Source organism: Dipodomys spectabilis, unplaced genomic scaffold (genome assembly GCF_019054845.1).
Source record: "Dipodomys spectabilis isolate Male_0828 unplaced genomic scaffold, ASM1905484v1 ptg000504l, whole genome shotgun sequence".
In the NCBI taxonomy this organism is placed as follows: Eukaryota; Metazoa; Chordata; class Mammalia; order Rodentia; family Heteromyidae; genus Dipodomys; species Dipodomys spectabilis.
In genome coordinates this window covers 3253945-3267670 of record NW_024871181.1, presented here as the reverse complement: position 1 = coordinate 3267670, position 13726 = coordinate 3253945, and the positions used below count along the sequence as shown (strand labels likewise).

General features: G+C 53.9%; 1 protein-coding gene across 3 annotated transcripts in view; it reads right to left on the bottom strand.

Moving 5' to 3' along the window:
- Arhgef10l (Rho guanine nucleotide exchange factor 10 like) overlaps positions 1-13726 on the bottom strand; it is a 124103-nt gene that overhangs the window by 84728 nt on the left and 25649 nt on the right. For all 3 annotated transcript variants that reach the window (XM_042669736.1, XM_042669737.1, XM_042669738.1), the window contains exons 2-3: positions 4901-4982; positions 337-495 (exon numbers count right to left, since the gene is read on the bottom strand). In XM_042669736.1, coding sequence (XP_042525670.1) covers positions 337-495; positions 4901-4937 — 196 coding nt within the window. In that variant the 5' untranslated portion in view covers positions 4938-4982. The remainder of the gene's footprint in view (positions 1-336; positions 496-4900; positions 4983-13726) is intronic.

The window sequence follows — 13726 nt, the reverse complement described above, 5'->3', positions numbered from 1 at the left end:
ACGGGGGGGGGGGAGGGGGGGGGAGGGGGGGCTGGGGAAGGGTAAGAGAGGTTCTGGGCAGTGGCCAGGAGGGTAGCCAAGACACAGCTCTGGGTAGAAAGTGTCTCCACAGCAAAGCCAGGCCACACTCTTCCATCTATAACACGCAGGGCGCCAGATGTTGCAGGAATGTTAGACATCCCATTCCCAGGGGAAGCCTGGAATGCAGTCCAGTCCCACTTCCTGGGGACAGCATTGGGGCCACAGCCCTCCCCCATCCCCCACCCCCCGGTGAAAAGCCTGCTCTTCCCCCAGCTCTCTGGCTGAAATTGAAAAAATAAAATAAAACACCCTTACCTGTGCCAGAGACGGGGTCAAAGCTGATCAGCGGGAGGTCTGTGTCCCCCGTGGGGGCAAGGCTGGCGTCCTCTTCATCACTGTCATCGAATTCAAAGGCCTCTCCAGAATCCTCAGGCTCAGGGGAGGGACCTATGTTTCCAGGTCCCAGAAGATCTCCTGGAGGAGAGCAAAGTGAGGGTCAAGGAGTGGGCAAGGGAGAGGAGCAGTCATGGCTGGCAGCAGCCAGAGGTAGTGATCCTGTGGGTCTGAGGACAGGGGGCATGGGGCCCTTCTCGGGGATGAGGTTAAATCTGCTCAAGCCAGGCAGCTCTGCTGTGCTACTATGGTGTCCAGGGGGTTGGGTTAGTCTCTGAGCAGGTGACAGGGAAGGATGAAGAGGGAGCAAGCTCCAAGGGTGAGCGAGCGCAGGATTTGAACTGATGCCTTTCCCCCCATTATTTTCCAATTCTGGTTTTGTGAGTGAGAAGCATTTTTCTTTCTATTCTATTCTGCTCTATTCTGTTCCCCTTGCCATCTTGCTTGGCTGGCATTTCAGCCACACCTTCAGATCTGGCTTTTTGCTGGTTAATTGGAGATAAAAAGTCTCACAGACTTTTCTGCTCAGGCTGACTTCAAACCTCAGTCTTCCTATCTCATCCTCCAGAGTAGCTAGATTACAGGCATGAGCCACCAGCACCTGGCCACAAGAAGCCTTTTAAAATACAACTAGTTATATATGTGAGTGTGGGCATACACCTTCATAAGTGCTTGGTGCTAATGTGTTGGTGTGCTTTGTGCAGGTGTGAATGAACATAGACTGGCATGTCCTACACGTGCACTTGGGCCAGATTCTATGGCTTGAAATCCAGCTGCCTGGAAATGCTTGGGGCTTAAAGACAAACATCAAGCAGGTACCAGGATAGGACTGGCTGAGCCAGGGCTCCCAGTTCCAAAATGTCTTCCCCACGACCTTGATTTCTCTGCTTCCCTCCTGGGGATCCCCTCCATGGTGTGTCTTCCTCCTCCTTGTCCTTCATAGGACTAACCCCAGCACAGGAACAATGTACTCCTCCCCTCCCAACCAGCCCCTCCTTTTCTTCATTCACTCCTTGGGCACGAATGCTATGAGCTTCCGGAAGTGGCTTAAGCTTTGACAGTCTGGCCCCTGGCAACAAATTGACAAAGGAAATAGAGGGAGAGGGAAGTTGGATGTACCGTGTTCAAATTACCAACCCACTGGAGGCTCACAAAATCAACCAGAGGTTCCCACAACATTTGGGAGTTGGTTTGAATTGCTTGCTTCAGGCTGGCTGGGTATGGTGGCACCCACCTGCAATCCCAGCACTCAAGAGGGTGAGGCAAGAAGATGATGAATTCAAGGCCAGCTTGGGCCACACAGTGAGACCCTGTCTCAAAAAAAAAGTCAGAAAAAAATCACTTGCTTCAAATATTTAAAAATACTGTGGAATAAACCAAGTGTCTGCAGCTTACAACTGTAATCCTAGTTACTCAAGAGGCAGAGATCTGAGGATCAAAGTTTGAAGCCAGTCTGGGCAGAAAATTTCATAAGATTTCAGCTCCAAAGTTACCAGCAAAACTCTAGGCTGAAGTCATGGCACAAGCAGAAAAACACCAGCTGAGCAAACAAGATGAATGGGAATGCAAGATCCTGAGTTCAAGCTACTGTACTAGCATGCATGCATAGATTATACCTAATATATAAAATATATAATTACAGGATATATATTGTGCAATGATATTTACCCTATCACAACTTTGCTATTGTTTTTGATACTTGTGTCAAGTACATACACGCGATATGTGGATTCACATCCATGCGTGTGAGTACATAGAACTCCTGCTCTCTCCTTTGTCCCTCTACTCAATCACTAGTTTCCTTCCTGGGCTGGCTTTGAACCATGATCCTCATATCTCAGCCTCCTGAGTAATTAGGACTACCGGTGTGAGGCACCAGGGGCCCAGCTCTACCTTCTTTTTCCTTCCTTTCTTCCCTCCCTCCTTCCTTCGTGTGTGTGTGTGTGTGTGTGTGTGTGTGTGTGTGTTCGTGCGTGGGTGCGTGGGTACGTGCACACCAATACTGAGGCTTGAACTCAGGGCCTAAGCACTGCCCCTTAGCTTTTTCATTCAAAGCCAGTCTCTATCACTTGAGCCTCCCCCTCTACTTCCAGCTTTTTAGTATTTATTTGGAGATAAAGATTTTCCTGCCTGTGCTGACGTTGAACTGAGACCCTAAGATCTTAGTCCCCTCAGTAACTAGGATTACAAGATGAACCGCTAGGGTCTGGTGCGCGTGCTTGCTTGCTTGCTTGCTTCAGAACTAGGGTTTGAACTCACAGCCTCAGAGAAGCATTCATTCTACCACATCAGCCGCCCTCCCGGCCCTTTTATGGATTTAGTTTTTTGTTTAAATCGAGTCACATTTTATAGGAGGTTTTGTGGGGTTGGTTTTGTTGTTGTTGTTGTTTTGGTTTGGTCTTTTTGCTTTTTTGCCTAGGCCAACCTGGACCAGGAGCCTCCTACTGGTGCCTCCCGGGCGGCTGGGCTGACAGGCATGAGCCACTACACCCAGCTGACACTTGTTCTTATAAATACTGGCATCAGTGACGCTACTTTAGGGATATGAGACACGGGTCATCAGGGCTGACCTCACCCCTGGGTGCCCTCCATCCTGGCCCCTGTGGTGAATGACTCCACTGGGCGGGGGAAGGAAAGAGAGAGAGCATCTGGATGCTAGTGACTGAGGTCAGGGCACCTGGCTCTGCTTAGTCCATCCCCCCCTCCCGCCCCCCCCCGGCCCCCCGCTGTCCCGCACATTAGCTAGCTGCATGGTCACCCAGGGGGTCTTTGAGGCAGTAACAACAGCCGTGATCACCTCCCAGGGCCGTGGGGAGGAAGGGCAGCCAGTGTCCCCAAGCACCTGGAGCAGGTAGTACCCGCCCGCTGATGGACAGCGCCACCCCGATTACTATTGCCACTGTCATCCATCATCTCTCCAGAATCCTCACTGGGTTATAATTATTGTTACCACAGCCTGGCCGGAGCTGGAGCTCTGCCCCACCCCTCTCCAGCCCACCCTGCCTCTCCCCAAACAGTGCCGGGTGAGACTACACACATAGCTTAAGCTGCATCATCCACATCACCCACATGCCTGCCCACCAGCAGCTGCAGCCCCTGGACCAGGAGGCCCAGGGGAAAGTGGTGCAGGCGTGGCCCAGGGGTGTCCAGGAGCTCCCAGTGGGCCAGGGAGCAAACCCCGTTAACACTGAGGCAACTGAGTCAGGGTCTGGGGCTCTGTTCCTCAGGGGTTTGGCAAGACAACAGGAAGTCTCACGGGGTCAGGAGATAGCCAGAGGGCCTGGTCTAATCAGGTGACCCCAGCCAGCAAAGCTAGAAAGCATCCATCTGCAGTTTGATTGTTTCCTGCCTTCCCACATTGGCCCTCTTGGAGGAGAAGAGAAAGGGGGGCAGGGCACCCCTGCCACGTTCCCCCCCACCCACCCACCCCCAACAACAGGGGCTAGAAAGGACTATTCAGGACCTGAGCATGACAGGACAGGAGATGTCCTTTCCTCCTGCAATCAGCTGGCCACCCATCCACCAAGCAATCAAACCCAGATTCCTATCAGAAGGAACGATCAGGTGGCCCAGCCCAGGGTAATTGGGAGCTGGGCCCTTCCTAACCCCCTGGACAGGTGGCAGGACTGGAGAGAGACACTCCCCCCTTTGAAGTTCCTGGACACGCCCTGTCCTGGGGAGAGGAGCCCTGGGAGGCTGCCCCTGGTCAGGGCAAAGAGGCCCTGCTAAGCACCCTCCACACTTCAGAAGGGAGCACCCTGGTAAGAAGGGGTGTCTCTACTGGGGCTCAGGGCCCACACCTCACCATCTCGTTCACTGGTTGACATAGTCCCGTGACAGCAGGGACAGGTTGTTATTATTACGCTCACATTATTGGTGATGAGGCCAGGCTGTGGAGACACTGAGTCTCTTACATAAGCACACAGGGTAAGTGGCAGGGATCCATGTCAGGTTGGGCGGTGACAAAGCCCTGGCTCAGAGGGCCTGACTCCTCTCCAGAAGGGGTGGGGTCGCCTCTTCCCCCAGGGACAGCTCTGCCCACCCCTTTACCCCCCACCCCCCAGGCAGAGCCCGGATGTCACCTGCAAAATCTGGGGCTATGGTTTCCAAACAAAATACAGGGAGCTGGATTGGATTTCAGATAAACAATGAATAATTTTGTTAGTATAAGTATGTTTTGTTTTTTTCTTTTTTTTAATCTGGATGGTTTTTTGTTTTTAGGGATTTTTTTTTCCTTTTCTCACCCTTGGACTGCCTGATGAGCCAACCCTTTCCCCCTCAACCTCCCTCCCTCCCTTAATTTATAAGCTTCAAACTGTCATCCATGCAGGCAACAGGTGCAGGGGACAGGTAGAGGACCCAGGTGCCTGCCAAGGAGGAAGTTATTCCAGTTTGTTCACAAGGAACCAGCTTCCCCCCTCCCCACCTCCACCCCTCCTTGAGAAGGGCCAGCAGGGAGGAGAGTTGGAGAGCTTCGGTACAGTACCTACGGCAGGCTGTGGAGGAGGCTTGAAGGAAGCCATCAGACAACAAAGTCCAGCTCAGACCGGGGCGTCCCTGCAGCAGACCTGTGGAAACAAGGCCAGAAAAGCAGTTAACGGGGCTTCCGGCCAAAGTGCAAGCCACAGAGGGGCCTGGGCGCTGGGACTGGGTGCTCTTACACTCTTCCCAGAAGTCCCGGGGTGCGGGGCAGCCTGAAAGGATCCAGCCTTCACCCAGCATCAATCATTAACCCGTAAAGGAACTTGGAGCTGTGTGGCCCAAACCCTCATCTTCCCAGAATGCACTGCTGCCAGACCCCGCCTTTGCCTAGTGCCCAAAAGGCTGACAGGAGCCTGGGTCCAGCCAGTTCTTTCCTGTTCCCTGCCGAATCAGAGGAAGCTCCAGTCCCCTCCAGCCTGGGATTCACGGTCAGGTTCCCACGGCCTACATTCCAGAAGCTGGATGGTGGACAAAGCTGTACACTTCTTCCTCCTGGGGTCCTGGTCACCCCAGATTTCAGCAGGTCCCTGTGACCCTGCTGGAAGGCCCCCACAGGACTGGCACCAGCTGGTGAGGGGCCCTTGGCCTTGGCACTCATGAGTAGAAAGGAAAGGGTCACAGGGGCAGAGGAGTCAGGGCAGAATGCAGTGTTGTCCTGAGCCGGAGTGGCTGCCCTGGCCCCAGGTGGCCCAGGTGATACGCCCCACCTCATGTGGGGCCCAGGAGCAGCAGGCCAGACTCTTGGGGGCTTCCTGGGTCCAGAAGTGGCCTTCCCAGAAGACCCTACTGCCACCTCCACCTGCAGGATGAGCATCTACTCCTTCCCATGCAGACGGGGCAGCATACCCTGGGATCCAGCCTGCCCCTGCCACCAACTGCCTGTGCCACTCTTTCCACTCCTAAAGCCTTTCTTTGTGCTAACCAGAAGGAATGCAAGTGGCAATTTGTGTGTGTGTGTGTGTGTGTGTGTGTGTGTGTGTGTGTGTGTGCATGTGTGCCAGTGCTAGGGCTTAGACTCAGGGTCTGGGCTCTATCCCTTGGCTTTTTTGCTCAAGGCTAGTACTCTACCATTTGAGCCACAGCCCCACTTCTAGCATTTGGCTGGCTAATTGAAGATAAGGGTCACATGGGATTCCTGCTCTTCTGGCTTCAGGCCACAGTCCTCAGATCTCAGCTTCCTGAGTAGCTAGCTAGAATTACAGGCCTGAGCCACCCGTGCCAGGCTTAGACAGAATTTTAATAAGGGTACACATCCACATATCACCTTCTACAATATCTAAAGCACTCCACAGTCGTTAACAAATGTGAATCTAAATGGTCAATGAGGGAACAAGGCCCAGGCTGGTTAAGTCACTTGTCCAAGAGCTCACAGCTAGGAAGAGGCAGTACTGGAACCCACAAGCCTACGGCTGTGCCCACTGCGTTATTATCCCTGTTGTCCAGGCCTCTCAAAACTCAAATAATACACACTGAAAAAAATCAAAAGTCCTTCCTTCTACCCCAGAAATGATCCTTGTTCCTGGTTTCTTAAGAATCCCGTCAGAACCCATCCAGTGTTTACCAGCATGCATAGCTGGTACCGTTGACCCCTCCCCCTCCTTGTGCACCAAGTTTCCGTTGCCCACAGCCAACCGCCATCATTCCCAGTCCCTCGGACCTTCCTGCAACACCCTGGACAGCCACCAGCCTTCTCCATATCACAGGGGCACCCCAAGAAGGGACACACAGCACAGTGAGGTATTTTGAATGGCGGGGATCAGCTACAATCATATTTTATTACAGTGTATTATATTCATTGTTCTATCTTATCATGGCTCAGGATTAACAATCTCCTACTGTGTCTATTAACTTGATCATCAGCATGATTATAGTAGCATCTGCTTAGGGTTCAGGACCATCAGCGAGCTCTCAGTGGTCCCTGTGGATGACGGATGAGTGTTCCAAAGGTGAGGAGGAGGAGGAGGAGGCCCTCAGACACAGCCAGACAGAGGAGAGCAAGGGAGGAGCCAGGTTCTGTGCTACAGGTGTCCCAGTGGGTGGAGTTCAGATAAAGGTGTAGCAAGAGGTGAGCAATGCGTGGGAAGTGACAGAGGCCAGTTGGGTAGTACAGGATAATGCTGAGTTCTTTTCTTCTTTTTTTTTTTTTTTTTTCCGGGCCTGGGGCTTGAACTCAGAGCCTGAGCTCTGTCCCTGAGCCTCTCTATGCTCAAGGCTAGCACTCTACCTCTGGCTTTTTCTCTTTATGTGGTACTGAGTAGTCCAACCCAGGGCTTCGTGCATGCTAGGCAAGCACTCTACCACTAAGCCACATTCCCAACTCATGCTGGGTTCTTTTGTGTATGATGGTGGTCAGGCTTGAACTCAGGGCCTCGAAATCTTACTTAGCTTTTTCCACTTAAGGCTACAGCTCTACCACTTGAGCCACATCTCCACTTCTGACTTATTGCTAGTTAACTGAAGATAAGAATCTCTCTGATTTCTCTGTGCATCGGCTGCTTTTGAACAGAGATCCTCAGATCTCAGCCTCCTGAGTAGCTGGTATCATGAGCCACCAGTGCCCAGCAATGCTAGGTTTTTTAATGAATGTCTCTACCTAGAGTCCCTGCTGCCCCTTGAGTAGGGCCAGCACTGTTTTTTGCCCTGCTAGTCCAAGCGCAGGTCAGCTTCTTTCAGTAGAGCAGAAGCTCCAGCACCTACAGAATGCAAAGTAACAGCCCGCTTGCATGGCCTGGGTACCACCAGGCATGAGGCCTGTCAGACTTCATCCCAGCCTGAATGCGGGGCTGGCTTCTGGGAGGGGAGAGTTTCCTGCAGGTGGCACCAGCCCAAGGGACCATAGGGCCTCGCCCCTCCCCTGGGCCCCAAGCACAGGGCCACAGGAGGGCTTCCTGAGTTGGAAATGGTGGAGACAACTCTAACCTCCTTTCCTCCCTGCAGGGAAGTGGGGGAGAGCCCTCCCCAGAGAGTGGGCAAGCTTAGTCAATGGCTAGAATCTCAGACAATGAGGGCTCTTGTCCTCAGCCCAGAGTAGGTGACCCCCTCTACCCCCACCCCGGGACAGTGCCTGGTCAATAGTCCTCAGGGGAAGTGAAGGGCAGCTCCCTCAGGAGGCCTCTATGGGAAGGGGCCGCCCCTCTGCCTGGCAGAGGGGACCCTGGGGGTTGTTGCCTGGGAAACCAGAGCCAGCTCCAAGAAGCCTCTGGACCCAGCTAGAGTGGAAAGCCCATAGCTACCAGGCCAGGGTCTCGGGGCCCCGCCCCCTCCAGCCCCAGACATGTTAACCCCTTTGTCCCTGGGACCCAGCAAACAGTGAGAAAAGCTGGAATGTGTAGGAAAAGTCTCTAGCTGTCTGAAGTCCTCCGCTGGACAGTTCCACTCTACATACTGACAGAGACAGGGACAGGGGCCAGAGACTAAGAAGCAAGAGGGCCCAAGTTCTTGTTTCCAGGTGACAAACCCCAGAGACTAGCAGGTACAGGCTCCACAGTGAGGATCGTGGTCAGACTTCAGTGGGTTGGGCGTGCATGCAAAGCCTTGCTCCATGCATGCACATTTGGATGTACGCCATTTGTGTGGGGAAAAATAGGGGTGTATGTATATGTGTGTGTGTGCATGTGTGTACACACGCACCCGTGCATGGGGGGAAGGGGCGCAGGGAGTCAGAGACTCCCAAGGTGGGGAGGAATGTAGATGGTAATGGAATTGACCCTTCTGACACAGCACACGCTCAGGTGGGCTCAACTCCTTCCTCCACGCCTCCCCCTCTCAGGGCCCTGTGGAACAGGGAGCCTCCAATGTGTCCCCCTCCTCAGGGAGACCTCCCCTCAGTCCCTGGCTCCTGCTCAACCTGCAGATTCCAAGGGCTGATCTCTGCAACCACAGAAGTCAGGTTTGGTCCAGGAGATAGCTGTGCACAGGTGGACTTCAGAGATGTCCACACACCGGGGACCCCATGTGTCCCCCACAACCCCACAGATAGCAAGGAATCTGGAGCTGGATATGTTCTGGCCTATGATAGCACACTTGCTCAGAGTTCCCTTCTCTTTCTTTCTCTTTTTTTCTTTCTTTTTTTTTCTTTGTATACCAGCACTCGGGCTTGAACTCAGGGCCTGGGCACTGGTCCCTAAGCTTTTTTTTTTTTTTTTTTTGGGGGGGGGGTCCAGTCCTGGGGCCTGAACTCTGGGTCTGGGCGCTCTTCAGCTCAAGGCTAGCGCTCTACCACTTGAGCCACAGTGCCACTTCCAGCTTTTTTCCTTTTTGCTTATGTGGTGCTGAGGAATCAAACCCAGGGCCTCATGCACGCAAGGCAAGTGCTCTACCACTGAACCACCTTCCTAGCCCCATCCCTAAGCTTTTGTGCTCAAGGTTAGCACTCTACGACTTGAGCCACAGCTCCACTTCTGGCTTATTGATAGTTAATTGGAAATAAGAATCTCACATATATTTCTGCCTGGAGTGATTTTGAACTGAGATCCTCATTATCCCAGCCTCCTGGGTAGCTAGGATTACAGGCATGAGCAATGGTGCCTGGTCTGGTTCCCTTGTTGATGGGACCATTTGAAGCACAGCTCCTTTCCTGGCCTCTGTGTGGATATGCCAGCAGGGGATGGAACTTGGGGCAGAGGGAGGAATGAGGGCATTTGTTATGGGATAAACATGGCTGCTGAGCAGAGGCTAAGCCCATCAGTGGACACCCCAGTTCATCTCTACTGGACCATCCCCCACAAATACATCACTGTTCATCTTAAAAATACAGAAATAGGGCTGGGAAGGTGGCTCAGTGGTAGAGCGCTTGCCTTGCATGCCTGAGGCCCTGGGTTCGATTCCCCAGCACCACATAAGCAAAAAGAAAAAAAAAAGCTGGAAGTGGCGCTGTGGCTCAAGTGGTAGAGCACTAGCCTTGAGCTGAAGAGCTGAGGGACAGTGCTCAGGCCCTGAGTTCAGGCCCCATGACCAGACCCAAAAAAAAAAAAAAATACAGAAATAACAACAACAACAACAAAAAAAAAAAAAAACCATAGAAACCTTGCTGGGTGCCAGTGGCTCATACCTATAATCCTAGCTACTCAGGAGGCTAAGACTTGAGGATCGAGATGCAAAGCCAGCCCAGGCAGGAAAGTCCTTGAGTCTCTTATCTCCAATTACCCACCAGAAAACCAGAAGTGGCACTTTGGCTCAAGTGGTAGAGGGCTCACCTTGAGCTGGAGAGCTCCGGGACAGAGCTCACGCCCAGAGTTCAAGCACCATGACCAACAATAAACAAACAAAAAAGAAAACCACAGAAACCTAGGGGACCCCACAGCCCTGCCCTGCTACCCCACGCCTCCACTCTCCTTCACAAAAGACTCACTCTCCTTCACAAAAGGCAGTGTCAACGGACTCCATCCCACCCCCCAGTAGACACACAACATGGGATCTAACAGATGCTCCTGTTCTCATCTTGCTCACCTGCCTGCAGCCCCCTTCCTGAACTGCCCTCCCAGCTCTGAGCTCCTCCAGCTCGTCCTTCCTGGTGACCTGGCTCACGTGACGCCATCCACTGTGCATTGATGTTCTGCCTGACCTTCTCCTGGGCTCCTAACCTCCCCACACTCCACCTTAGATCCCATCAAATCCACACCCAACGCCTGCACACTAGCCCAGCTGTCTACACCCTGCCCCCCTGCCCACTCCCAGCTTCCCAATTCACCTGACTGCAGCTTCACCCCGCCAGCTGCTCCCACCTGGAAGGCTCCCCAACACCTTTCCTACACACCCACGTCCTACCCTGCCCCACTCTTCCCAAACCCTGCTACCTGTGCCTTCGAAACCCACCCAGAATCCAACCACAGCAGCCCCTGATCAAAAACACCACCAGCAGCAGCTGCTGCCAGCTGCTCACACCTGTGATCTTAGCTACTCAGGAGGCTGAGATCTGAGGATCACAGTTTGAAGCCAGCCCAGGCAGGATAGTCTGTGAGACTCTTGTCTCCAATTGACCAGCAAAAAGCCAGAAGTAGGGCTGTGGCTCAAGTGGCAGAATGCTAGCCTTGAGAGAAAAACCAAGGAAAAGCACCTAGGCCCTGAGTTCAAGCCCCAGGATCAGAACACACACACACACACACACACACACACACACACACACACACACACACACACACACACACACACACACACACACACACACACACACACACACACACACACACAGCACCTCTTACCTGGTCTCTGATCAGTCACCTCCCTGACTCCATTCCTCCCTGTCTCCCACAGCTGACCCCACTCCAGGCACAGCCATCTTGCAGTTCCTCAAACACCAGCAAGCACACTCCAACCTCAGGGCCTCCATCCCGACCCTCCTTCCCCCACCTTCCCAGTACCTTAGCCCCCTCCCCAATAACCACCACACACAGCTGCACCTGCTACTTTTCTCCCACAAGGGTTCTGTCCACAGGCCTGGACACAGCCTGGCACCCAATGGACCCCAAAGCCTGCCTGCCAGATGGCCCCATGTCAGGCCCCTAGGGAGAAGGTGGCCTGGCCACTCCATTCCTCCACCCATCACCCCAACCACCAGGGCAGCGCCTCCTCCCTCCCCGCCCGCCAGGCTGCACCAGAGGCAGCTCCCAAAACCCATGTGGGTGGAGGTATGGGGCCAGCGCCAGGGAGAGCACAGAGGAGCGGGGTGGGGCAGGGCGGAGGGAGGATTTGGGCTATTTTTAAAAACTCACTCCCAAAAGACCACATTCTTCCTCTGGTGGTGAGTCAGAAGCATGTGGCCCACGAGGGGCCCGGGGCCCCGAGCACCGGAAGCAGCCATGGCAGGGCAGTGGGCAGGCAGATAGGCACACAGGCAGGTAGATGGGGGTCCCTGGTATAATCAGAGCTCTCCAGGGAAGGAGTCAGGCCCAGCCCGGGTTCCAGGCCAAGGGGAAACGAGGGGATGCTTTGAAAGCCACAGGGCCTACCTAGCTGCAGTTTCTGCACATGTCAGGGCCAGCGACATTGACTCTGCCCCACAGGAGCGTTTAGCCTTTGTAAAACTCAGGGCTAAAATCAGCTCAGCCCACTCAACCCAGGTGGAGCGAGCTGGCCAGCTGCCTCCCACAAACAAGAGCCCAGCAAAGAAACCCGGGGCAGGGAGCCCAGGGGTCCTCAGCCACTGGCCCCAGAAGAGCCCTGGCTGAGCCATCAGCAGAGTCGTGACCGGGGCCTCTGTCCCCATGATATGCTGTCCTTCCCAAAGTCTGTCCTCCCAGCCGGTCTCAGCATCCCCCACAAGGGGTGCGACACCCGCACCCTCTCACCCTTTGGCAGACCAGGCTCCACCCAGCCCGCCTCAGGTCCTCCCTCTAGCCCTGGAGAATCAGCCCCAGAGTACAGAGGAGGAAACCGAGACTCAGACAGGTCACAAGCCATTCAAAGTCAAGAAGTCTACCATGGGCTAGGAAGGTGGCTCAGTGGCAGAGTGCTTGCCTTGCATGCATGAGGCCCTGGGTTCAATCTCTCAACAACACATAAGCAGAAAAAGCTAGAAGTGGCTCTGTGGCTCAAGTGATAGAGTGCTAGCCTTGAGCTGAAGAGCTGAGGGACAGCGCCCAAGCCCAGAGTTCAGGCCCCACAACCGACAAAGAAAAGAAAAATCTACCAGGGGCAAATCCATGACAAGACCCAAGGCCTGTCTGAGTCCCAAGTTCATAGCCAAAAAGATGCACCAGGCCCATGCATCTATACCCTGGCACATCAGAAGTAAGCTATTGCCAGGTGCGGTGGCTCACACCTGTAATCTTAGCTACTTAGGAGGTTGAGATCCAGAGGATCAAGCCAAGCCAGGCAGAAAAGTCTGTGAGACTCCATCTCTAAAATAACCAACAAAATACTAGACTGGTCAGGTGCTGGTGACTCATGCCTATAATCCTAGCTACTCAGGAAGCTGAGATCTGAGGATTGTGGTTCATAGCCCACATGGGCAGAAAAGTCTATGAGACTCTTATCCCTGATTAGCCATCAGAAAACTAGAAGTAGAGCTGTGGCTCGAAGTGGTAGAGCACTAGCCTTAAGCCAAAAAAAAACCTCAGGGATAATACCCCGGCCCTGAGTTCAAGCCCCAAGACTAACAAAAAAATAAAAATGAAACCAAGCTGGAGACATGGCTGAAGTGGTAGAGTACCAGGGAGCTTTGGGGGTGGCAAGTCATGAGGACAAGGCCCTTGTGAAGGAGATTAGAGGTCCAGTGAGCTGCCTGGCACCTTCCACCAAAGGAGGACATGGCAAGCAGATGCCCTCTACAAGGAAGAGGCCCCCGTATTAATCTTGAACTTGAACCATGAAAAGCCACTGTCTGCTGAGGACTGGCGCCTTGGGCCAACCGCTCAGGCAAGGCGGCCAGGGCCTTCAATGAGAATACAGAATTCTCAGACCCAGCATGGGGACTGAGCTGCTGGCCCTCACACTCACACTAAAGCTGCTCCTTCCTCTGGAGACTCTGTGTCCCATAGGAGGGGGCCTCTCAGGACCTGACTCTTCCCTCCTGCACAGCTCCCTCCACCTGAGACCCCACCCTCCCCCTTCTGTGGCCAAGTCTCAGTCCCCTCTCCTGCTGACCACCATGCTGTGGCTCCCCCACCCCTTGTAAGTCCTGTCCCTGGGAGGCTGTGCCCAGCTGCCCTGTCCCTCCCAGGCACCCACCTTAGCCTGAGGGGGTCCCAGGCTGCCCTGTCCCTCCCAGGCTCCGGCTGCGCTGAGGGCCAGGACTCCAGGCTGGGCTGTACTTCCTCCTGAGGAAGATGGAGCGCAGGCCTAAATGACAGCCTGGCTAAGTCCACTTCAGTGCATCTACCCTGGCCCTCAG